This window comes from Onychomys torridus, chromosome 4 (genome assembly GCF_903995425.1).
Source record: "Onychomys torridus chromosome 4, mOncTor1.1, whole genome shotgun sequence".
NCBI lineage: Eukaryota > Metazoa > Chordata > Mammalia > Rodentia > Cricetidae > Onychomys > Onychomys torridus.
In genome coordinates this window covers 79,200,527-79,227,794 of record NC_050446.1, presented here as the reverse complement: position 1 = coordinate 79,227,794, position 27,268 = coordinate 79,200,527, and the positions used below count along the sequence as shown (strand labels likewise).

At 40.7% G+C, this 27,268-nt stretch overlaps 1 protein-coding gene across 8 annotated transcripts in view; it reads left to right on the top strand.

Annotated features, from left to right (window-relative positions):
* Hipk3 (homeodomain interacting protein kinase 3) overlaps positions 1-27,268 on the top strand; it is a 78,607-nt gene that overhangs the window by 20,552 nt on the left and 30,787 nt on the right. For all 8 annotated transcript variants that reach the window (XM_036183808.1, XM_036183804.1, XM_036183805.1 and 5 more), the window contains one exon: positions 4,073-5,171. In XM_036183808.1, coding sequence (XP_036039701.1) covers positions 4,075-5,171 — 1,097 coding nt within the window. In that variant the 5' untranslated portion in view covers positions 4,073-4,074. The remainder of the gene's footprint in view (positions 1-4,072; positions 5,172-27,268) is intronic.

Genomic DNA, 27,268 nt, shown 5'->3' with positions numbered 1-27,268 from the left:
GTGTGTGTGTGTGTGTGTGTGTGTGTGTGTGTTTTATGTTTGTGTATATGGATTAGCAGTTGCTGGATTGAATATTACATGAATTCTAAGATCATGAAATAAGGTCATAAGGGAGAAAGTCAGCCATGTCAGCAACATGTTAAACCCCCTTTGTATCTGTGTTACACCAGAGTCAGATACTATTTACAGACTCATTGTACACTTGATGCTGTGTAGATGGAGTAAGACCAAAATCCATAGAAAGTCATTTAGTGTCTGGGAACTTAGGCAACATGAAGGTAACTGGATAGAAAGCTATTAAGTTGTCTTTGTAGTATAATGAATGTTCTTTAAGATCAAAGGAGATTATATTTGGCAAGTAGAATGTAGGATCAGAGCTGTTCATGAAAAGGATAGCCCTTTTAAATTAATCCCTGTATGTATGCATATACTTAAAACATACATAGTTGTTTCTTCCTGATTATAAACTGTGTTGGCTGATTCATAATTTTGTGTGTGTGAGGTGTAGGCATGTATAAGAGTGAGTACGTAGAGTCCAGAGGCATATGTCAGGTATCTTCTGTTACCCTCTACCTTGTTCCTTTGAGGCTAAACCTGGAGTTCCCATTTTTTTCAGCAAGGCTGGAAGTCAGCAAGCCCCAGCATCCTCGTCTCTGTTCTCAGTACTGGAGTTTAGCCATGCATGGGACCAGTAAGCCATGAGCCACGTGGCAACTTACAAATTAATAAAAATGGGTTAATTTAAGATATAAAAACAGTTAACAAAAAGCTTGTCGAAATATTTTACATTACTATGGATTTTAGTTTATTGATACAAGTTTAAACTTAATTTTGTTATACTATATATATATTTCTACTCTTGTTTAAAGTACTATATTTATGTAATTCATTTAGATTATAATAGATAATTAAAAAATACAAATCAATTGTCTCACTTATCCAGAGGGCCTGATCCAGCTGGGGGCTCCACAGCCTTTGGTTCATAATTCATGTGCTTCCATTCAATTGGCTATTTGTCCCTGTGCTTTTTCCAATCTTGGGCTCAACAATTCACGCTCTTACAGTCCCTCGTCTTTCTTGACAATTGGACACCTGGAGCTCCACCTGGGGCCTGGCTGAGGATCTCTGCATCCACTTCCATCAGTTATTGGATGAGAGTTCCAGCTCGACTGTTAGGGTGTTTGGCCATCTGATCACCAGACTAGGTCAGATCAGTCTTTCTCTCAACCATTGCCAGCAGACTACAGAGGATGTATCATTGTGGATTTCAGGGGACCTCTCCAGCACTCTGCCTCTTCCTGTTCATGTGGTCTTCATTTATCATGGTCTGTTATTCCTTGATCTCCTCCCTTTCTGTTCTTGATCCAGCGGGGATCTCCTGCTCCGCTGAGCTTTCTTTCCCTCAAACCTTGCCCTTCATTACTCCCACTATCGTCCGGGTTGTTCATGTAGATCTCATCCATTTCTCTGTCATTGGGAGATCCCTGTGTCTTTCCTAGGGTCCTGTTTTCTAGGTAGCCTCCCTGGAGTTGTGTGGCAGTCTAGTCATCTTTGTTTTATATCTAGTATCCTCCTATGAGTGAGTACATACCATGTTTGTCCTTCTGAGTCTGGGTTACCTCACTCAGGATGATTTTTTTCTAGATCCATCCATTTGCCTGTAAATCTCATGATGTCATTGTTTTTCTCTGCTGAGTAGTACTCCATTGTGTATATGTACCATATTTTCTTTATTCATTCTTCAGTTGAAGGGCATGTAGGTTGTTTCCAGGTTCTGGCTATTACAAACAATGCTGATATGAATATAGCTGAGCAAATGCTCTTGTGGTATGATTGAGCATTCCTTGGGTATATACCCAAGAGTGCTACAGCTGGGTCTTGGGGGAGATGGATTCCCAATTTTCTAAGGAAGCGCCATATTGATTTGCAAAGTGGCTGTACAAGTTTGCATTCCCACCAGCAGTGGAGGAGAGTTCCCCTTGCTCCACATCCTCTTCAGCAACTGTTTGGGAGGCATCCAGGCTGTGGGACCGGGACCTATCCTTAGTGCATGAGCTGGCTGTTTGGAACCTTGGGCTTACACAGGGACACTTTGCTCAGCCGGGAAGGAGGGGACTGGACCTGCCTGTACTGAATCCACCAGGTTTAAATGAATCCCCAGGGGAGTCTTGGCCCTGGAGGAGATGGGAATGGAGGGGAAGGGATGGGGGGAAGGTGGGGTGGAGATGGGAGGGGGAGGACAGGGGAACCCATGGCTGATGTGTAAAATTAAAACACAAATATAATAATAATAATAAAAAAATTAAAAAAAATAAAATAAAAAATACAAATCAATTAGTCTTCTATAATAGTCAAACTTATAGTCATGTTAAGTTTTCTAGGTGCATAGATATATTTCAAATAAACAAATAATCTTCAAACACTTCAAAAACCAGTAAAATATAACACTTAAAATATTTTTAAAAATTTAGACTTTCTAAATAATAAAACATGTCTATTCCTGACAACACTGATTTACTTCAAAAAAAAAAAAGATGGACATCAAAGACACTCTATATAAAATTTATCTTCACCTTAACAAAAATAGCCATTTAGACAAAAAAAACCTGTTCTTGCCTAGACTGCTTGATCAATTAAACATACAGGACCCATAAAAAGGTAACCACTAAACTTTACTTGACAAAATGGTCCTTCAGGTTCCTACTTCACAGAAAAACCTGCCAAATATTCTACAAAACACACAAAAAAATGTAACTAAAAAACTCTAGGCCTATGGGCTAAAGACAGATACCCCAACTTTACAAAAAAAAAATTAGCTGACTATCCAGGCTGTTCTGTCTACGCTTACAAAACTCCCAAAAATTATTTACGTCTTTCTCCCATTTCTCAGATAATATTATATATCCTTCTAAGATCTTTAAGACAGGGTTTCCTTGTGTAGCCTTGTGCCTTTCCTGGAACTCACTTGGTAGCTCAGGCTAGCCTCGAACTCACAGAGATCCGCCTGGCTCTGCCTCCTGAGTGCTGGGAATAAAGGCGTGCGCCACCACCGCCCGGCCTAAGATCTTTAATATAGTTAAAAACTAAAAATAGTTATAATTTTCCTTAATTATGATAAAAATAAATTAAATGTAAAACCTTAAACTCATAAATATAAAATAAATAAAATATCTTCTTTAATTTTGCCAAATAAACTAATTATTATAAATAAACTAAATATTATAACTATAATTCTTACTTGATGATTATTTTATTATATGTAATTTTATTATATAAAAGTTAAAACCTTTCTTTTTTAAAAAAAAGTGCTATGGATATCACTCTGTATAAATAAAATGCTGATGGGCCTGAAGCCAGACAAAAAGTATAGACGGGACAAACAAAAATGCTAAAAAGTGAAAGACTGAGACAGAGACGCTGTCAGCCACCGTCATAAAACGATGTTAAGATACCAGTAAGCCACGAGTCACGGGCAACTTATAAATTAATAAAAATGGGTTAATTTAAGATATAAGAACAGTTAACAAAAAGCCTGCCACAGTCATACAGTTTATATAAGAGTCTGTGTGTTTATTTTGTAAATAGACTACTGGGGCTTGATAGGACCCCCCAAAAAAACTAACTGCAGCACCCAACTTTTCAGTGGGTTTGGGCTCTGAACTCTGGTCCTCATTCTCTGCAGCAAATGCTCCTGACCCTCAACTGCCTCTCTAGCTGATGGTTTATAAGTTATATTTTGGTGAGAGAATATTTTATTTTTGCCACACCTGTGCCGCTTGTTTAAGGAGTTGTACTTTGCCTTCCATGGGGAAAATGGTTGGTACGGTTCCTATTGTATATCCCGGTCAGTATAGCTGTTCAGTAAGTATTTCCCCCAGTAACTGAAATCCTGAGAACTAATGTGGAGATAATGAAGATCTTTCTTATCTCCTCCCAAGGGAAAATTCCTAATGGAATTTTAAATTGCTATTATTTTAGCATGTTATGAATTTGACCCTAAAAGTTTTTTCCTACAGTTTAACGTTGAGGAAAACCTGTTCTTTTGATTAACATTTCCTTCCTTCTTCTGCAGGTATGGCCTCACAAGTCTTGGTCTACCCACCATACGTTTATCAAACTCAGTCAAGTGCCTTTTGTAGTGTGAAGAAACTCAAAGTAGAGCCAAGCAGTTGTGTTTTCCAGGAAAGACACCGTCCACAGACCTATGTGAACGGTAGAGACTTTGGAAACTCTCACCCTTCCACGAAGGGTGGTGCTTTTCAGACAAAGACACCGTTCTCTAAACCTCGAGGACACAGCTTTTCATTGCAGGCAGGTGCCGTTGTTGTCAGAGACACTGCCGGTGCTACAAAGGTCACAGCAGCTCCGGTGCAGCAAGCTGGAGTGCAGGCACCTGGCACTGTGGTGTGGCGAAACCGGTTACCTTTCCTGGAAGGTCCCCAGCGATGTGGATTGAAGCGCAAGAGTGAGGAGTTGGATAATCACAGCGGCGCGATGCAGATTGTCGATGAACTGTCCATACTTCCTGCAATGTTGCAAACCAACATGGGAAATCCAGTGACAGTTGTGACAACGAGTACAGCATCAAAACAGAACTGTACCAGTGGAGAAGGGGATTATCAGTTAGTGCAGCATGAAGTCTTATGCTCTATGAAGAACACGTATGAGGTCCTTGATTTTCTTGGTCGTGGCACTTTTGGCCAAGTTGTTAAATGCTGGAAGAGAGGGACAAATGAAATTGTAGCAATCAAAATTTTGAAGAACCACCCTTCTTACGCACGCCAAGGGCAGATAGAAGTGAGCATCTTAGCAAGGCTCAGTACTGAGAACGCTGACGAGTACAACTTTGTGCGGGCCTATGAGTGCTTCCAGCACCGCAGCCATACCTGCCTGGTCTTTGAGATGCTGGAGCAGAACCTGTATGACTTTCTGAAGCAGAATAAATTCAGTCCCCTGCCCCTGAAGGTGATCCGGCCCATTCTTCAGCAAGTGGCCACTGCTCTGAAGAAGTTAAAAAGTCTTGGTTTAATTCATGCTGACCTCAAACCAGAGAATATTATGTTGGTGGATCCTGTTCGACAGCCATACAGGGTTAAAGTGATAGACTTTGGGTCGGCCAGTCATGTATCAAAGACTGTTTGTTCAACATATCTACAATCTCGGTACTACAGGTAGGCAGCAACTGCTTTTTGGCTATTTAACAAATGCCGAGTTTCTGCTAAGTGAAATTTGATATGTGTATGTGATGAGAGACTGCTTCGGCTAAATAAGGAAATCAATAAGATCTATTTAGGTTTGAAGTTTTAAAAAGACGTGTAAAATCAAGGCATAAAATTGCTTCAAGAACAGTAGAAATCTCCACTAGTTCCATGCTAAAGACATCTGGTTATTTTTATTATTAAAAGAAGATAGGAAAGAGTGTCCCACAAATAAGATGATAAATGTAAGTTTTTAAATGTTGAAAATGTTGGGGGTTGGGGATTTAGCTCAGTGGTAGAGCGCTTAGGTCCTGGGTTCGATCCTCAGCTCAAAAAAAAGAAAAAAAAAATGTTGAAAATGTTGAGTGTAGCTTTTGTATGTTTCTTGGAGCATTTCAGTGCTTGGGAAAGGTAATTTTTAATTTTTAAAGTTTTATTTTTCACATTTTTTATTTATGTGCATATACATGCCATGGCGCACATGTGCAAGTCTAAGGGTTACTTGGTCGGACTCTGATTTCTTCTCTCTACTATGTGGGTCCCTGAGATTGAACCCAGGTCATAGGACTTGGTGGCAAATGCCTTTACCTGCTGAGCCATCTCACTAGTCCTGGAGAAGTAATTTAATAAAGACATAATCTCATATAACAACATTTAGAGAAATTATGAGTTCAGGCCATTATTCTGATGAGTGACTTTAAGATTCACATGTATTTATATAGCTGCCATGAAGTTTTCTATGTATATGCTATGAGTAATATTATCTTAGTGTTGGTGCTGTGAGTGTGTGAGGAAATTGAAGACAAAAATAGTCTCCATGCAGCTATTGACAGAGATGCGATGTCAAGATGAGTGTAATACCAGCCTGAAGTACTGCAGTCTCAGAGGCTAGCTGATGGTTCAGAACAGCAGAAGTTCCTGTGAGAGTAGGAAGATGTCTTTGAACTCATAGTTTGGGTTCCCAGTTCATAAACTGGGGACTGAGTCATTTACATCTCAGCATGAGTGCTGAGACATGCTTGGTGTTCTCTATAGTCCCGAGAGCAGGAGCAGTGCTGGCAGCAGGCGGACTCCTGCATAAGCTACTGAGCGGATGTAGTGCAGTTCATGGCCAGAGCTTGCTCCGTCCGAGGGTTAGGGACTTTGAACGGATAAGCAGGTAGTTGTTTTTGGTGTTGCATCTGCCTTTGTACTCCTTCTGATTTCCCTGATTAGTCTTCTGTAAACATATGCTGTAATACTTTGCACAAATAAGAAGTAAGCCAGTCATCAACAAACACCAGCTCTGTATGCTTTGTTATTACTAAGTTATCAGAAGGAATGCCATGCTTATATAATTTAGTTATAATTAAATGTGTTGAGATAAGTATTAGGGATTATTATTATGATTTATCCTTAGTATATTTTAGATTGCATTATTTCTAGTATTAGGGTTCTGGATACCATTCTCAACTGTTTAGATGTGGGATTTGGAGGTACATGGTTTTAATCCAATACTGTGAAGGCAGAGGCAGGAGGGTCTCTGAGTTATAGGCCAGCCTGGGCTACAGTGAGACCCTGTCTCAGAATGAACACACACACACACACACAATACTTTTTCAATAGCCAAAGGGTAATTTGCTGTTGCAGCAGGGTAGCAGATCTTACTTATTTTCACATAATTAGATTGACTTGATCCTCTGCCTCCTAACCACTCTTTTCTTTCTTTTTCTGACTTATTGAAATGTAAGATTCAATGTTAGCTAATTTTCCCCCTGGAAAAATGATTTTGAAATCTTACTGAGCTGCATGAAAAGAATAGTGCATCTCTGTACTCATGTCTCGTGTGCATAACAGACTGTGGGGTCAGAGCTTTTCCTGGCCAGCTAGCTTATTAGATAAACTCCAGCTGCCTGGGCCCCATGTTCAGTTCACTTGTTAGTAAGTAACTTCTTTATATTTGGGTCGTGTATTATTTCCACTTCAGATTCTGTCCTGTGTCATGTCTAGCCTCCTTTTCATGACTGAAATGTTTGGGAGGAGAATAAACAACAGAAACATTAACTTATATTTTATACTTGAAAATTTCTGTTGGTTTATTGAATGTTTCAAAAGAATAAAGAGAACTCTTTGAAAAGCAATCTAAAATTTTAGATATGTTATGATCTCATCTTCTAGCATTAGGTCTTTGCATAATATTGAGTATGGAAGAAAATTATGAATAATTGCTTAGTATAATTTCTGTTCTGTTTACTTATAAATTTCAGGTTAATATTTTTCTGGTTTTTAGAAGCTGTACAAACTAAGATTAGTCACAGGTTCTGTGTTTAGAGTTTAGAAATATAGAAAATTTTTATTCAATAAATAAAAGTTTATGCTTATGATTCTGACTTGTTAAAAAACAGAAAATGGACTTGATGGCAGTTAGATTTAAGAGGTAGAATAGTTAGGAAATATTAAGATAGATTAGCAAAAATGCAGTGTAGTTCTTAATTAGGTACTGTCCTAATGTCTGATAAATTTTTGCATGAAAATGGCAGCAAGCTATTACTTTATTTCAAAATTTGCACTTCATTTTGGAACTCTACTGTTTCTGTCTTAGCTTATGACAGGATTACTTAGATACTGTGTGATTAATAAGTGAAAAGTATTATATTATAATATTTATAATATTATATAATTATATATAATATGATACTTATAATATTATAAGTATTTTAATGTAGGGACACTATAGGTACATCTTAGTTTCTAAGGTAAAGGGTTGCATTTAGACACAGGTTCATGTGTTACCCGTTTGAACTGTAGAACACAAACGTAGTGAGGATATCTTAAAATAGACAGGCGTAGTGGCCAGAGGCTGTTGACTACTATAGATGGTGAGGCTGTCTAGCTCCTGCAGTGATGGAAGCCAGAAGTACATGCTAAGGGCATTGATTTGCTCAAGGTCAGCATGTTCTAAATTCAGCTGCCTGAGCGTGGTTTCTGTCAAGAACACGTAGGGCTTTTGAATGTGGGAAGGTTTAGCAGCAGAAGGTGCTGTATTTATGAGGTGTGGTGGCAATATTCAGGTCATGAAGTTTTTTTTTTTTTTTAAATATAGAAGTTTAGCCTGTGGATCTCTGCTATTTCAGAGCAGAGACAGGAAAGTGGGCTATAAAGTAACCTGCTTAGCAGGTATATATATATGTGTGTGTGTGTGTGTGTGTGTGTGTGTGTGTGTGTGTGTGTGTGTATACACAGATACACACACATATTTAATGTATATTTAATATATACATATATATTTTGCTATATTACTAGTTGTTGTTGATTGCCATTGAAGTAAAGCATGCTTTGGAGGAATGAGGGTGTAACTCAGTGAGACCGCTCACCTAGCTGTGGTTCTGTCCCCAACTTGTGGTAAGTCAGAGGCTTATCGTTATTCCTGTGATAGTGTAGAAAGATGGAATGATGGCCAATTAAATATATATACCCACATTTCATTTCTTCTTGGACCCAGAAATTTCAAAGCTAAAGTTCCTGTAACAAAATGAAGGCATATAGAAAGATCCATAATGATTGATACTTTATTTATTTATTTATTTTGAGGCAGGCCTGGGTGTGCTCTGTATAGATTAGTTTGGCCTTGTAAAATTATGGCTGTCCATTGCCTCTGTCCCGAGTGCTGGCTGGGTGTGTGCCACCAAGCCCAGCTGGTTACTTGAGAGTGAGCGGACTACTGTGCTTCTAGGCCGTCTCAGTTTGGTTTTCCGAGCACTTTGAACTGTTCTGTTTGGTTTCTCTCACCTCTCTTTGGAGGGTTAGGGAGTGGGCGGATACAGTCTCCCTGGATAAGCCTAGGATGGCCCAGAACTTACTCTGTAGTCCAGGCTGGCCTTGAGCTTAATTCATTTAAGCATACAGTTCCATGGCTTTGACTGTAGTCTAGTTGTTTGCTCCCTAGTCATTGTTCTCCAGCCCTCTCATCCCTGCCCCATTCAGCCTCCAGGTTCATCATGTTGTAGCAGGCGTTAGTAGCAAGTATCAGCAGTTCATTTCTTTTTATTGAGTTTTAAACATACAACATTATATGTTTGTGATCATGAATGGTTAGAGATCTAAAAAGGTATATTACCAGTGAAAATAATGTAGGAACAGAAATTGTAACATTGTCAATGATTAGGGTTGTTTCCTAAAATACTCAGTGCTTGTAAAGTGGCATGCATTGTGCTGGGTGCATTGACTTGCACAGAAATTGCCTCAGCTCGACTTGTGGGGTGATGAGTAGCTGTGTAGTGAGAAAAGGCAGAGAGCTTAGTAGAAAGGGCAGTTTTGTTCTTTCATATTTTCCCAATTTTTTTTTTACTTTGAAATCGTTTTAGACATATAAAATACTACCATTTTACCTCCTTAGTCCCCCCCCCCCCCCCACACACACACTTTCAGGTACAAAGCCCCCTTACCTCTAAATAGTTGAGCATACATTTCCTAGATTTGGGAGCCAGCAAGATGGCTCAGTGGGTCCTTGGCAGCCTGAATTCAGTCCCCTGAACCCATATACAAGCTGAAGGAGAGAAGAGACTCCTCAAAGTTGTAATTTGGCCTGCACATACATGTCATTTATGGACATTCCTTGTGTAGCCTGATATTTTTCAAAAATCAATTAACATCAGTATTATAGATTTGATGAACTTACTTGACCTATTTAAAAATTAAAGTTTGGTTTTGTGTTTGTCCACGCGGATGTATGACAGTGCACAGTCAGGACAACTTTCGGGAGCTGGTTCTTGCCCTCTCCTATGCTGACGCAGGGTCTTGTGTTGCTTCTTTAGTTGTACTGCCTACTCCAGGCTGGCTGGCCCCCACTAACTCTTCCGCTTTCCAGATAGTCTCTCATCTCTGCCTCCCGTCTTGTGCAAACCACTTCAGATTGCCCAGTGAAAGAACACCCTTTTTAAACTTGCCCAGCCTCTGTGATATGAATGGAGCCTTCCTTATGTGCTTGCTTTCCTGGTACAAGATGTTCTGGCTTGTCTTGTACTTGCTCTAGCCCTGGGATTGGCTAGGTCGGTCTGTCTCTGTCTCTCTGTCTCACACACTCTCTCTGTCTCTCTCTCTCTCTTTCTTTTTAGCTTTTCGAGTCTTGGTTTCTCTGGGTAGCCCTGGCCTGTAGACCAGGCTGACCTCAAACTCAGAGAAATCTACCTGTCTCTGCCTTCCAGGTGCTGGGATTAAAGGCATGGACCTCTACTATCTGCCCAATTTCTTTATTTTATTTGAGAATGGTTATTTAGCAAACAAGATCTGTATGTTAATGCAAGTATACTTATTGAAATGAGAATATCAGTGCTTTCTTAGACCCTTTTCATGGTAAAACTAGAATATACATGGTACGTGTTTATGCTCTTACATTTCTACAGGTTTATATAATAAAGACAAGGATACATGCTGGTATATCCGGTTCTGACACCTTGAGTTTCTTTTCTTTCTTTCTTTTTTTTCTTGAGATAAAGTCTCTCTATGTAAGTCTGATTGTTCTGGAACTCTCTGTAGACCAGGCTGACCTTGAATTCAGAGATCCACCTGCTTCCACCTCCAGAGTGTTGGGATTAAAGGCGCGCACCACCATGCCTGGCACACATCTTTTATTTATTTTTTTTAAACAGAGCTAGTTAATGGGGATTTCTTTTTCAAATTGTTATTTATTTTACTTTATATATATAGAGAGATGGTTTGCCTGCATACATGTATGTTCATCACATGTGTGTCTGTTGTATGCTCTGGAACTGGGGTTGTGTGATACCATGTGATATTCTTTGCAAGAACAAATGCTCTTAACCACTGAGCCATCTCTCCAGTCCTTTTGTGCTAACATTTTAATATTACTCACTTTTTAAAATTTAATTTTTTGAGACTTTTTCTTGCTATAGTAGCCAAAATGGGCCTTGAACTCTCAGTGATCCTCCTGCCTCAGCACCCTAGTGCTATGATTACAAACATGTGCTACCATGCCCAGTACAAAGATTATGATTGATTTCTATTATTATTCATTTCATTGGCTTGTTTATTGGGGGTCATGTTGTGCCACAGTATGAGTGGAGGTCAGAGGTTAACTTAGAGGGGCTGGTTCTTCCTTGTGGGCCTTGGGAATTGTCAGCCTTGGTGGCAGGTTCCTTTACCCACTGAGCCATCTTAGGAGCCCAAAAAAGAATTTTATTCTGGGAAATATTTTGCATTTTTGCCTGATATAAAAATATGTATTTATCATCTTCATGCATACAGTTCACAGTATTAAGTATGTTCATATTATTGTGAAACATGTTTCTAGAGCATTTCATCTTGCACATTCCAAATGTATTCCTTAAACAATACTCCTATAACCCCAGTTCCCCGTAACCGTTGATCTTTCCCGTCCTGTCTGGACTCCTCCAGACAGCTCATCTGATTGGCTGCTGCGGACAGTGCTCCGGGAGCACAGTGGTGCGGCTCTCTTCAGGACCCCTCCTTCAGTTGCTTAGTTCATGTTGTGATTCTATTTTAAATTTTTAAACTTGATTTATTTTTATTTTATGAACATTAGTGTTTTGCCTGCATATATGCCTTTGTGAGGGTGTTGGATCTGGAGTTACAGGCAGTTGTGAGCTGCTCTTGCTGGGAATTGAACCCAGGTTCTCTGGAAGAGCAGCTAGTGCTCTTAATCACTGGGCTATCTCTCCAGCACCTATTTTGAATTTTTGAGGCATCTCCATATTGTTTCCATAACATTTTATAATTTTTTTTTCAGAGCTGAGGACCGAACCCAGGGCCTTGCGCTTGCTAGGCAAACGCTTTACCACTGAGCTAAATCCTCAACCCCACATTTTAAAATTTTAATCAGTATTGTATCAGGAATCCAGCTTTTCCACACATCTCTAATTTTTTTTTTTTTTTTTTTTCCCTGAGACAGGGTTTCCCTGTGTAGCTCTGGCTGTCCTGGAACTCACTCTGTAGACCAGGCTGGCCTTGAACTCACAGAGATCCGCCTGCCTCTGCCTCCCGAGTGCTGGGATTACAGGCATGTGCCACCACTGCCCGGCTCTTACTTTTTTTTTTTTTTTTAATTCTGTATGGATGTTTTGCTTGCATGCGTGTTTGTGCATATGGTGCATGCCTGGTGCTAAGGAGGCCAGAAGAGGATTGGGTCCCCGGAACTGGAGTTAGAGGCAGTTGTGAGCCAGTATTTGGGGTAGGGACTGGAACCCAGGTCCTCTGGAAGAACAGGCAGTGCTCTTGCCTGCTGGCCACCTCTCCAGACACTTTTCTTCTACCCGATGACAGTGAAGTGCTCTCTCTCTGTTTTACTGGGGTTGGACTTACATTTTTCTGAGGATTATGATGCTGAACATCTTTGTAAGCTTGTGGGCTCTTGGTTTCTAGGCATCTTTCACTGTTAAAATATTCTAATAAGCAGAAATTGAACACATTCTGAGTTCACGTGAAAAGTATTTTTGCTCACTCTAAGAATACTAGTGAATGGGTGGAACTAGAAAAAAATTATCCTGAGTGAGATAACCCAGATTGAGAAAGACAGACATTAGGTGGTATGTACTCACTTATAAGTGGATACTGGCTGTAAAATAAATGACAACCATTGTACAAAAAACCAAACCAAAACAAACAAACAAAAAACAAAAAAAGGAATACTGGACCCAGCACTTGGTGGGCGGAAGCAGGCAGACCTCTGACTTTGAGGCCAGCCTGGTTTACAGAGCAAGTTCTAGGACTGCTACATAGAAAAACCCTATCTCAAAAGAACAAAAACAAACAAAGAATACCGACCAGTGAACAGATTCAGTGTGTACATATTTTTTTCTTAAAATATTGAAGTGTTAGAATCCAGTGTATTATTTTGACCTTGCTTAGAGCACTGTTCCTGAGAACAGTCCCATGGGAAATATTTTAGACCATATCTATTTTAGAATTGTACGTAACAGACTTAACTCCATAGAAAGAATAAGAGTGAATTTTCTATGTCCTAAATACTGTTCATTTGAAAGGAGCACTGGAATTAATGTACACATTTAGTATTAGATCTTTCCATAGATGAGACAAAAATGATAGTCTTCCCATGTAATCTTTCCTCCTCATTGTATGTTCATGCCTTATTATTCACACTTAACTCCTGTATGGTGATTCCTGAATTACTTTTATATAATGATAGTTTTGTGCATATGACTCAAAAAAGATATCAGTAACCAGAAGAAGTAAAATGAATAAATAATGATAGAAGTGGTGCAGAACCAGGACACTGGAACTCTGAATTTTAATTGATATCATTGACGTACTTTATGAACGAGGAGGCTACTTACCATTATGCATCTACATAAACAGATAAAGGGAACTGTTACTAACCTCAAGTCTTATAGGTATGGATTAGAGTACAAAGCTTTAACGTGTAAATGCACAATGGTACTATCCAGGCATATGACAAAAGCATTTTTTAAGCTTCATCACAGTTGAGTTTAGTTCTGCACATGGTAGCTATAAAATATAGAACAGACGTAATGCCATGTAAGCTAGACTGATGAGTCATGTCCTTGCAGGCTTGGAAGGCTGTATGCTACAAACTGCTTGTACCTATTATAGTTACTCATAGGTTAAAAGAAGACTTTTATGAAGGCCTTTTTTATTCCAGGTCAGTAAAAGCTTTTGATGTCAAGGCTGTCTGTCTTTTCCATGGCTGTCTGTAGCACTGTTGAGAAGGTCCATGGAGCCTCATGATGGATATTGCAGTGGACCGTAATGAGGACACGGGTTAGATGTCAGCTTCTCTACATACCTGAAAGCATGGATGCCTATTTATTTCTGTGTCTTCAGCATCTTCCTGAATGTTACTAACAAGTGTGTTACCATGGGAGAGTGCCAGTTCTGTGCTGGTGAATAATTTAGGTATCAGCTGGTGAGGTGAGATTCTATTACTTAGACAGACTCCAATATGTGCTAAACTTTGACATCAAATAGAAAAAAAATGTTTCTTTTGTGAGAAAGCACCGAATTACAAAAATTATGTATATTTATATTAACACAATATATTGTATATATTGTAATATATATACACAATTAAAATTAAAATCCCATTTAACTTAATATTTTTAATTTATGAATGTTTTTGCTTGTTGCTTGGTTTTGTTTGTTTTGTGCTTTTTTCCCCCCAAAGTTTCAGGGTTTCTCTGAGTAGCTCTGGCTGTCCTGAGACTCATTTTGTAGACCTGGCTGGCCTCAAACTCTGAAATTTTTTTTTTTTTTTTTTAAAGGTTTTATTCTTAGAAATTCTGTATCTGTTTTTGGGTATGTGCATGTGAATGCAGGTGCTTGCATAGGCCAGCTGTATCAGATCTGGGAGCTAGCGTTCAGGTAGTTGTGAGCTTGCTCTCTGGTGTGGGAGTTGGGGACTGAACTCAGGTTCTCTGCAAGAGCAGGAGGCACTCTGAACTGCTAAGTCATCTCTCTAGCCACATGATAATTTTTAAAAGCTGGTAAAAATGTAGCAAAATAGGAACAGTTTTCTTCCTTTACATTGTGATTTTATCTTATAATTGTACAAAACATGTTTGCCCTTTACTTAAAACAATCCCATTACATGGATATAGTTTTCAGATAGTATCATACGGATCCTGCTTGTGTGAACCTGCATCCTTACAGGCATACTTTCACATTTTTATGAGGAAAATTGTTAGGGAGGGCAGTGGGTATGTACATTTTGCTGAAAGATATTATACTCCTTCCTAATTATGAAGCTGTTCCAGTGTGTTTAATTGTAACATGAAAGTGGCATTTTAGGACTAGAATGTAGCTCACTTAGTTTGTAGAGTGCTTGCCTGGCATGCAGGAAGCCTTGAGTTTGGTCCCCAGCATTGGGTGTGTTTGGCTCCTGTTTTAGCCCCCAGGAGGTGGAGGCAGGAGGACCAGAAACTCAACATCATCCAGTTGCATTCTGAGTTCTGGGATGCACCAGACCCTTTCAGCTCCTTCTCTTCTCCTCCTTGCCTAGAAGTCTTTTTTTTTTTTTTTGTTTTTTTCCTGTTTTGTTTTTTTTTTGCTTTTCGAGACAGGGTTTCTCTGTAGCTTTGGAGGCTGTCCTGGAACTCACTTTGTAGACCAGGCTGGCCTTGAACTCACAGAGATCCACCTGCCTCTGCCTCCCGAGTGCTGGGATTACAGGCGTGCACCACCACCGCCCGGTTTAGAAGTCTTTTAAAAAGGAATAAAAAAATAATTTCCAGGGGTTGGGGATTTAGCTCAGTGGTAGAGCGCTTGCCTAGCAAGTGCAAGGCCCTGGGTTTGGTCCTCAGCTCTGGAAAAAAAAAAAAAGACAAAAAAAAAAAAAAACCCAAAAACAAAACAAAAACAAAAAAAAAACCAAAAAACTTGGGCTGGAGAGATAGCTCAGAGGTTAAGAGCACTGACTGCTCTTCCAGAGGTCCTGAGTTCAATTCCCAGCAACCACATGGTGGCTCACAACCATTTGTAATAAAGGTCTGGTGCCCTCTTCTGGTTGGTCATACATGCTGTATACATAATAAATAAATCTTAAAAAAAAAAAACTTTCTTCACGAGGTAACTTCAAATTTTCATAAGAGTGAATTCAGTAGACAGACCCACAAAATTTGATGAAACGTGTTAGCCATTTTTGCAGCATTAAAAATGTAGATCTGTTTTCTGTGTCAAGTAATATTAGTAGGTACTTTTTTAAATGTGGGAAATAAGAATATAAAATGAAATAATGACATTTATTGACTGTTGCACAAATCCTAATTGGTCTTAATAAAAACCCAAAGCCAGATAACAGTGAAAGCTGAAAGATCAGAAAAGCAGAGCAGCCACCCCTTAACTCACCAACTCCTCAGCCTGCAAGAGCCTAAAAAGACCTGAGCTCCTGTCTCCTCCTTCCTTCTATTCCTTTCTCTGCACAGCCATATCACTTCCTGTCTCAACCTTCCTAGTGCTGGTATTGAAGGTGTGTGCCACCACTGCCTGGCTGTTTCTCTTTTTTGGCCTTGAACTCACAGAGATTCAGACAGATCTCTGCCTCCCGAGTGCTAGGATTAAAGGCGTGCACCACCTCTGCTTGACCTCTATGGTTAACTCTGTGGCTAGCTCTGTCCTCTGATCTTCAAGCAAGCTTTCCTTCCTTCCTTCCTTCCTTCCTTCCTTCCCTCCCTCCCTCCCTCCTTTCCTTTCCTTTCCTTTCCTTTCCTTTCCTTTCCTTTCCTTCTTTCCTTTCCTTTTTCCCCTCCCTCCCTCCCTCCCTCCCTCCCTCCCTCCCTCCTTTCTTTCCTTTCCTTTTTCCTTTCTCTCCCTCCCTCCCTCCCTCTCTCCCTCCCTCCCTCCCTTCTCTCTCTCTCTCTCTCTCTCTCTCTCTCTCTCTCTCTCTCTTTTCTTTTTTTGGTTTTTTGAGACAGGGTTTGTCTGTGTAGTTTTGGTGCCTGTCCTGGAACTCCCTCTATAGACCAGGCTGGCCTCAAAGAAATCCGCCTGGCTCTGCCTTCAAAGTGGCGCTGGGATTAAAGGTGTGTGCTGCCACCGCTGCCCAGCTACTTTTATTTCTTACATTACAAGCAATATACCACCACAGTTGACCTCTTTCTCCTCTTCACTATGCTAAAGAGTTTACACAGTGCCCCCTGGCCCTTAAGATAGCTATAAAAATAGTACTACTGTCTGCATTTTATGAACAGGAAGTCGAGATTCAGGTGTGTTGAACAATCTTACTCAAGTCTCCAAACTACAGAGCTGCGATTTGAACTCAGTTCTATCTTCTCCTGTCCCATCTTCAGAGAGCTCACCTGTCTTCCTGAAGCCCTCTATTCGAGGATGTTGATGACACCAAGGATAGTGGCCTTCCTCTTGGGCTGTCTGTCGAAGCCCCTCTGGCTGCCCACCTGCTGGTGGCTGTTGGTGCTTCCTGAGACTTCAAAGACTTTTCACCTCTGACGGACTTCCTTGTTCCTTTCCTCCCTCCTCCATGAATTCATGATGATCTAGCTTGTCTTCCCCATCACTTTTTGAGATTATAATTACATTCTTTCCCTCTTTCCTTCCCCCAAACTCTCAGTCATGGCCTCCTTTTTCATTGATTGTTGTTACTTGCATATTCATGTATTTCTGCACATGTGTAGTTCTGCAGTGTCTATGTGATGTTGCTTGTATGTATGTTGTCAGGGCTGGCTGTTTGGTATTGGTTAACCAATTGGTGTATTCTTCCCTGGGGAGGACTGTTTCTCCTGCTCTCAGCCTTCCTCAGTTGTTTGCAGTTCTTTTTTGGGTGGCATTTAGACCTCACCGTCTTCCCCTCATCCACTTTAGCATGTCTGCTGTTGTCCTTGTTCAGCTCATGTGTAGGCAGTCATGATAATAAGGAGCTTCTGCTATCACTTAGAAGACATAGTCTCACAGCAAACTCCCTGCTCCTCTGGTTCTTAAAATCTTTCCACCTGTCTGTCCTTGAGCAGCGTTCCCTGAGCTTTAGGTTTGGGAGTTGTTTGTAGATATGTCAGTTGGGACTGGGCTCCGAAACTCAGCATTTTGGTTGGTTGTGATTTTCTGTAATGGCCGCTGTCTGTTGCAAAGAGAAGTTTCCTTGATGAGGGGTGCGTGAGGACTACACTTATATGTGTGTATAAGGATTTTATTTAGAAAGTACTTAGGGATTATGCTGACTCAGTAAAGTGGTGCTTGTGGGTTCCCCTCAAAGATCCACACCTCCACTAGTCCTGGGTAGTTAACTAGGTTTTAGGTACCAGATGTGATGGTTCCTCTTGCAAATCTGATTAGAGAGCTGTTGGTCACTCCTGAAGGAGTGTAAGCCACTGCTGTACCTTTGGGGTTGTTTTGCCGTGGTTTATAGGTGTCACAGCTGGGGAGGACTCTTGCTTGTTTCCTCCTTTGGAAGCTCCTTGTTTTAGTAGTGTGAGATTTCTTTCTAGCCATGCCTCCCCTTCTGACTGGTTTTGAATACTCTTATAGTGGTGTCCCCATCCTCAGGAACAATCAGTATTTACATCTTTTCATCCTCCCGGATCACAGGTCAACATTAAGAACCATTTTCTGGGTTCTTCAGTGTTAGAAGGACCTGTGTTTCTACTCATCGTGTGACCAGATCCTGTTGATTTAACTCTGGTATATCCTACGGGTTATTTTCCCACACCTTTTTCTAGGTCTTCTTCTGGTCTGCACCTCTGTACTGTAATGTTTTTCAATTTTTTTTTTTAGATTTATTTTTATGTGTGTTTTAAGTTTTTTAATTAAAATTTTTTTTTTTAATTTTTCAATTTTTTAAAGACAATTTATTTTTATTTTATGTTCATGGCTGTTTGACCTGCATGTATGTCTGTGAGAGGGTATCGGCTATGTGTGCTGCTGTGTGTGCTGTGTGTGGGTGCTGGGAATTGAACCCAGGTCGCAGACAAGAGTGGAGTTTAAGTCATGAAACAGGGCAGAAATGTAGGGTTGATGAGGCCAAGTAAGGACAGGAAATTACTTACTATATTAATTCACATGCTCATGAGTCTGCTTCTGTTTACTGTGCTACCTGAAGCAACTTACTAACCATCCTGAGCCTCAGTTTACTCATCTTGAAAATGTTAGTAGGTACTTCAGAGTTGTTGGGAAGATTCCTTCACAATGCAGGTGAGCACTTAGTGTGTCGGTCACTGCATGCTCTCCATACATAGGAGCTACACAGAAGAGCACACAGCGGTGGTACCGTGGCAGGGTCTCCCGGTTATTCTCGGTGGCTTGCTGCTGCTGCTCTTCAGAGACTGTCAGTCGGCATAATGCAGGTGACTTGGTGGGAACTCAGTCCTGCTTCAGTGCTCAGTGTCTCCTAAGTGCTGGAGTGCAGGTGTGTAACATCTGTCCTATTTTTTTTTCTTTTCTAGATTTATTTGCTTGTTTTTTTAAGACAGTTTCTCTGACTGTTCTAGAACTCTCTTAATCTTTTTTTTGTTTTTGTTTTTGGAGACAGGGTTTCTCTGTAGCTTTGGAGCCTGTCCTGGACTAGCTCGGTTGACCAGGCTGGCCTCGAACTCACAGAGATCCACCTGCCTCTGCCTCCCGAGTGCTGGGATTACAGGCGTGCGCCACCACCACCCGGTGATAAATTTTATAGTGTGAACACACCCATATTACCACCACATATGTCATCTTTATTAACAATCTGCATATCCTACTTTATCATCTGTGTTTCTGTGTGCTTGGTATTCTTACTATAGTTGATTAGTGTATATATATATATATTTTATTATTTGTTTATTACTAGGTTTTTTTTTTTTTTTTTTTTGTTTTTTTTTTTTTTGAGACAGGCTCTCACTAGGTAGCCTTGTTTGGCCTAGAACTTCTTATGTAGACCTGGCTGGTCTTGAGGTCAGAGATCAGCTTGCCTCTGCCTTTTAGAGTGCTGGGATTAAAGGGAAGGACCATCATGCCTAGCTTTATTATTAGTGTTTTTTGAGATAGGGTCTCGGGTAGTTCAGGTTGGCCCAAACTAACTATATGGCGGAGAATGACCTTGAATTCCTCACTTATCTGGCTTCCAACTCAAGTGCTGGGATTACAGGTATGTGCTATTATTATGGCTGACTCAGAAATTGTTTAAAAATGTTTTTTTTTTCTTTTTATTTGTAGTGCTGGGAACTGTGGACCCCTAGGGCCTCTTGAGTGCTGGGCAAATGCTCTATCACTGAGCTGTATTCTCATTCCTATAATTTAAAAATATATTCCCAGTATAAGACCTGTGGCAAGATATTGTCAGACTTCTATGGTTATTTATATGTGTGTGCATGGTTGTGTGTGTGTGAGTACAGATGGGATATAATTAAATTCCATGGTTATTTATATGTGTGTGCATGGTTGTGTGTGTGAGAGTGCAGATGAGGACGTGCCACAGTGTACACAGTGCACAGAGAGCAGACTTGGGCCTTGTCAGTCCCCACTTTCTACCTTGTCAAGACAGGGTCTTTTGTTTGCTGCTGAGTATGATAGGGAGACATTTAGTCCATAATTAAGGCTCTCCCTTTAGTATTGGTTATCCTGTGGGCTCCTGCTAGGTCTTTCTCACCTTTTCTGCCCCTTGCCATGTGATGCTTTTGCAACCTTGGAAATAGATTTGTGATTTATCTAGTCTGTGGAATTGTTATTAACAACAAACAATTAGGTTATTTTATTATGTTAGTTAATTAATTAGTTAAATGTGTGGGGGCATGCTAGTGCCATGTGGAACTCACTGAACTACTTGTAGGAATTAGTTTTCTTCACTATGTAAGTCCTGGGGTCTGGACTCAGTTCATTAGGCTTGGCAGCAATAAGCCATCTTGTTAATTTTTTTTTTCTTTTTCTTTTTTCTTTTTTTTTTTTTGAAGCTGAGGCTCGAACCCAGGGCCCAGTGCTTGCTAGGCAAGCACTCTACCACTGAGCTAAATCCTCAACCTCTTGTTTTGTTTTTTTGAGACAGGTTTCTCTGTGCAGCCCTGGCTATCCTGGAACTCACTCTGTAGAACAGGCTGGCCTTGAATTTATAGAGATCCACCTGCCTCTGCCTCCCCAGGGCAGAAATTATAGGTGTGGGTCACCATGCCCAGCACATCTGAATTTGTTAAAAAATGTTTTAACTTTCTTTTGAGATTGCTTATTTTATGTGTGTTGTGTTTTGCCTGCATGTATATGTGTATGTGTATGAGTATGTGTCTGTATATGTGGAGGTCCAAAGAGGACATTAGATCTCTGGAGTTGGACTTAGGATGTTCATGAGCCACCAAATGAGTGCTGAGAACTGAATCCAGGTCTTATGCAGGACCAACAAATGTTCCTAACCATTGACCCATCTTTCTCGCCCATTGAATTTATGTGTTTTTAAAAAAGTTTTCTGGTGAAAGTCTGTTATCTATTTTCTTAAATGTTTTGAAGTGTCTGTTTTACAATTTCAGTAGGTCAGTGACTAATTGGCTTCTGTTGATTTCTTCCCTCTGGGTTTTGACATTTGGTTGTGTTTTCTACCTGGCTGAGAATGTTGTGTATTAGCACTGGACTGTGGAGATGAAAAGTTCTTGGTGTGCTATTTTATATAGTAGCCTCTCTGATGCTGTGTAGGCATGAACTAATTTTAATTCTTTGAAATGAACTAAACTGAGTCATCTTAGCTACATTAGCCACATCTGAAGTGGCCGACATGTCAGGTGGATGATACAGACAGAGAGTGTTGCCATCCTTTTAGGGGGCTATCTAGAGACTTTGTGTGGTAGTCTCTCCTTGGGTGACTTCTGTCAGTTTTAGTTTAGATGTTGGGTAGTGACGTTATCTCAAGGGCTGCTGGTCTCTTTGTGAAATGCCTGGGTAAGGGCTCCTCTTCCTTAACAGTTCTGAACTGTAGTTTTTGTGTTTCCAAGTCAATGAGAGTTACAGGCTCTAGGCCACAGCCTTCTGTTTTAGCCTTTATGCCTTGCTATTATCTGGCAACTGTTAGAACATGAGATGGGATACTGTCCAAGTCAGACTCTATCTTCATCTCTACAGCTGGTTCTGGGGTACCAGCTGCTACAGCGAGAGACAGGCACTGTATCAAGATCCTGTCTAGGCACCTGTAAACAGACTCCAGGTGCCTGGATTCCATGACAGGTGCCATTCACCCTCTCCCAGAGAAGCTTCCAGACCATGTTCAGAGTCGGAGACATTAGAAAGATACCAGTGGCAATACATCCTCCACCCTTACAATGAGCAGATTTCAGCCAGGTGTGCTTCTCCCTTCCCTTGCTCCACCCCAGTCCTCAGAGGTGCAAGTGCCTTCCCTAGAATTGCTTCCTCTCCTTCTTGCCACCTAGGAATCGGGACTGTCTGGCTGTAAGTTCTTGCTGTGAAATTTAAACCTTTCCTCCCATATCTTTAAGGAAGGGATCCCCAGTTCTGCCTCAAGGGCCTGAACTCCCATCAGAGCTCTCCCATGCTGTTTGCTGCATGCCGTCTGTCCATATGATAACCTTTCTATTTCTCCATTTTCTCAACATCTAAAACTTTTCTGTTCTTTTCTGGTCTCCTTCCCCACCCTTCCTTTCTCTCTCCTTCTCTCCCTCCCCCTTCCCTCCCCACTTCCTCCTTCCCTTGGCTGTTCTGGAATTCACTTTGTAGATTAGGCTGGCCTTGAACTCGGAGTTCCCCTTGCCTCCAGCAACCTTGCCTCCAGTATTGCTGGGATTAAAGGTGTACACCACCATGCCCACCAATAACCTTTCTAGTTAAACTTCTTAATCAAAAGGATAATCTAACAACCTAGCATATTATTTGAACCCAAACTCAACAATTACCCCAAGGAAATATAGTCCAGTGATGTTTTCTCTTTGTACTGGGACTTTCGACTCGTTCTCGTCTGTTTTGTTTTTTAGGTAGTTTTAGGTTCATAGCAAGCTGTGTCTGTAAGAGACAAAGTTCCTATGCACCCCTGCCTTCAGGATGCACCACCAATACACCTTTGTTACACATGATGATCCTACATACATACTATTGCTACTCAGTCTGCACACCAGGCTGTTTGTGTATTATCTAGCTTTTATAGTTGAATTTCTTATTTATTCTGTAGAGCATAATTCAAATGGTGACAATTTTTTTAGAACAAGTATTTCTGGGAATTAGTTGTTTTAGTAGGAAATCATGGTGATGATGTTTTGGAGGCTGTTGCTTTCATGTTTCCCTTAAATCCCTGTACTCTAGATTCAGGAGAGATAATGTAAATAGCGATTTTGTAGGGCACCCAATATCTGAGAATTTCATTAAAACATTGAAGTGGAACGTATTTTGAGGAGTATTGTATCTGACTGGATATTTTATGTTCATTGGATGTTCCTAAGGGTTATTTATTATTACCGTGTGTGCATATGATGCATGTGGGGAGTGCGTGGGTACCATGCATGGCACAGGTGTGGTGGTCAGTAGACAACCTTCAGGAGTAGGTTATTTCCTTCCACTGCTTATCAATTACCAGCGGAGCCCTCTGCTGGCCCAGTAAGTATTTCTTTAGGTCTGGTCTTAAGGAACTTCTAGTCTTCTTCCAGAGAGGAGACAAAACACACTTGCTGACGGTTTATAGAGAGCTAGTTCGCTTTATTCCTTGCCAGGTTTACACTATAGCTTCCGTTTTTGTTGTACCACTGGTTTTCATAAACACCAAGGAAGTCAGTCACTCTAGCTAGCACTCGTAATTTAGATGTGGTTTTGGCTGAGGAGATTTATAATAGAGTGGTGGTCTTCCTTGGTTCTGTTGTTACAGTCTGGAGAGGCAAGTATATCCCTCTCATACACATATTGTAAAGAGGATGGGCACTTTTTTTTGTTTGTTTGTTTGTTTTGTTTTTCGAGACAGGGTTTCTCTGTGTAGTTTTGGTACCTTTCCTGGAGCTCGCTCAGTAGCCCAGGCTGGCCTCGAACTTAACAAAGATCTGCCTGGCTCTGCCTCCCGAGTGCTGGGATTAAAGGCGTGCGCCACCACCGCCTGGCGGATGGGCACTTCTTAAGAACATTTATCTATCTGCTTCAGTTCTGGTAGCTGATGATATCTCATTGATGCAGTGTTGTAGAGAGGGCTTGTGTGACTATAGTACAGTATGGTAAGGTGGAAAAGGAACCAGCCTCATGTAGAAAGGGCACAAGTGCTAGCAAGATGTGAGGAGGGCTAGCCTTGTCTCTTCTGTGAGAACAGATCCTCTCCTGTGAGACTGACATACTCCTATAGACATCATTAGTCTTTTCATAGGTGGCTGGCTACTTTCCAGTTGGCCTCTACAGTGAGAGTCTCATTTCCAATGTGTGAACCTTACGTATGAGGTATAGCCAAAGCACAGTGAACCTCATATGTAAATGAATTGAGGCTAGTGAAAAGCCTAACTTGCTTAAGCCTAGAGATAGTAACTAAAGAATTTATGTACTTATTTGCTTATTCATTTACTGCAGTGATGGGTTTGAATCCAGGGCTTCACCCATACCAAGCAAGCCCATATACCACTGATATACAGTCCCAGCCCTTTTTATACCTTTTAATCTTGAGACAGAATCTCTCTAAATTGCCCACACTGCCTTAGAACTCACTCTGTAGATTAGGTAGACCTTGAACTTGGGTTCTTCCTGCTTTAATTACCTGAATAGCTAATATTCTAGTCCTGTGCCATTGGGGCTGATATAAAAAAACACACACACACATTTATTTATCTATCTATCTGTCTGTCTATCTATCTATCTATCTAGTTATTCATTCATCTATTTATTTATTTATTTATTTATTCATTTATCTATCTGTCTCTGTCTGTCTGTCTGTTTATTTATTATGTATACAGTGTTCTTTTTGCACATATCCCTGCAGGCCAGAAGAGGGCACCAGATCTCATTGCAGATGGTTGTGAGCTACCATGTGTTTGCTGGGAATTGAATTCAGGACCTTTGGAAGAACAAGCAGTGCTCTTAACCTCTGAGCCATCTCTCCAGCCCTGGGGCTGATTTTTAAATTTTATTTTTAAAGCCTGCCTGCCTGTCTTCCTTCCTTCCTTCCCTCCCTCCCCCACTCGGCTCTCTGCATAACCTTGATGCCTCTGCTTCTGTTGGGATTAAAGGAGTGTGTGTGTGTGTGTGTGTGTGTGTGTGTGTGTGTGTGTGTGTGTGTTTGTAACTTGTTGGGGAGTCTCTCCTTCTGCCATGTGGGTTCTGGGGATTGAACTCAGGTTGTCAAACTTGAATGCAAGCATCTTTACCTGCTGAGCCTTCTTCCTGGCCCTAGGCCTGGTTTATTTACTTTTATTTCTTTTTAAAATATTTTTTATTTTAATGCATATGAGTGTTTTGCTTGTGCACTGTATATATGTATATATGTATAAACAGTATCTTCTATGTAAGAAAGGTAAACATTATTTGCTGTGATCAGCAAGCATTTCCTTTCTTTTCCTCTCTCTCCTTCCTCCCCTCCCCACTTTCCTTGTCCCTCTTCTCCCTTCCCTTTCCTCCTCTCTGGCTGTCCTGGAACTCACTCTGTAGACCAGGCTGACCTTGAACTCACAGAGATCCTTCTGCTTTTTGTCTCCCGAGTGTTGGAATTAAAGGTATGTGCCACTATGCCTGCTCCCTTCCTTTCTTGAGACAGAGTCTCACTGTGTAACCCTGGCTTTAAATAACATCATCATGCTGATGTTAATTTCCTGATTTTGACATATACACTACAGCTGTATAAGAGACCTTGTTTTTAGGAAGTATACACTAAATGATGCATTTGGAGGTAAAAGGGCAGGCGTATTCTCCACAACTTGAATCTCAAGTGTCCCAAAATCAGTATTTGTGTGTGTGTGTGTGTGTGTGTGTGTGTGTGTGTGTGCAAGTGAGAGAGTACAAATAGGATGTGTTTACATTTGAGGAATTTGGTTCAGGGTATTATCTGAACACTGTGTGTTGTGGAATATTTGTTTACTAGGCAAAGATGTGTTATATTTGTTTATGCTGCCTTTGTTTAATGATATAAAGATGTGTTGCTTTACCTGCTTAAGGCATCTGATTGGTCTAATAAAGAGCTGAATGGCCAGTAGAAGGATAGGCAGGGCTGGTGGGCAGAGAGAATGAGTAGGAGGAGGGATCTAGGCTCCAGAGAGAAGAGAGAATGAGGGAGAAAGAGAGGGAAATGTCCAGGGCCAGCCAGGCAGCCCGACACAGAAGAACCAGGAAAATAGGACATACAGAACGAGAGAAAGGTAAAAAGCCCAAGCCAAAACACAGATGAAGAGAAACACGAGCCAGTGGGACAAGCCTAAGATAAGGCGGAACATTCTTAACTAATAATAATAGGAGCTGGTTGATGTCCAAAGAGAAAGCCTGTTACAGCTGTGTAACCTTTTACAACTTTTCTGTAAACTTAAAGGTTTTGAAAGATATTTATGTGTAATTGTGTAAGAAGGTCAGAGGAGTGTTAGATCCCCTAGAATTGGGATTAGAGTTTCTTGTGAGCTTCTGATGTGAGTGCTGGGACCTCTTTAAGAACAATACATGCTCTTAGCTACTGAGTCATCTCTCCAGCCTAAATTGAAAGGGTTTTGAGTCAGGCACGGTGACTCATGCCTGTAATTCCAGCACTTGGGTGCCTGAGCAGGAGGATTACAGTAAGTTCTAAGACCGGACTGTAGTCGGAGACCTATCACAATCAAACCAGACCAAAGGAGAGGGGGGCAGAGTTGGAAGAAAGGAAAGAAATAATTATTATTATTATTATTATGATTATTATTATTATTATTATTTGCTTTTTTTGAGACAAGGTTTCTCTGTGAAACAATCCTGGATGTCCTGGAACTCACTCTGCAGCCCAGGCTGGCCTCGAACTCACAGAGATCCACCTGTCTCTGCCTCCCGAGTGCTGGGATTAAAGGTGTGCGTGCTACCACCACTTGGCTAAGAAAATGTTTTAAGATACAAATGTTAAGTGTAGAGAGAGGGTCACTTAGTCCACACTCAAGAGAGTCACAGTCTTTACAGTAGCCTTATATGTGATTTTAGTGACCCAAATTACAGCATTTAATAGGTTTCTAAGAAACACTTAGCAAATGAAATGTTGAGATTGTTTCTGAGGGGGTATTGGACAGGATCTCAAGCTTTAAAACCAGGTCAGAAGGATCAAAGGAACCGCACTGTATGTAGGCTACAAGGAAGTCAGGACATGTTTGGCTGTTAACAGTATGCCTGGTCTTCCTTGTGAGATTCCCAGAAAACCTCAGAGCAGGAAAAGAGTAAGGTTGAACATAAGGTTACATGTGGACTGCTTTAAGCATTTTTTTTTTTTTTTTTTTTTTTTTTTTTTTTGTGGAGCTGAGAATGGAACCCAGGGCCTTGCGCTTGCTAGGCAAGCACTCTACCACTGAGCTAAATCCCCAACCCCTGCTTTGAGCATTTTAACACTTTGGTTTGTTTGTTTTTTCAGATAGGGTTTTTCTGTTTAGGCCTGGCTGGCCTCAAACTCACAGAAATCCACCTGCTTCTGCCTCCCGAGTGCTGGGGTTAAAGGTGAGCGCCACTACATTTAGCCCATTTTAGCATTATTATTTGAAATATATTTGTAAGAAAAG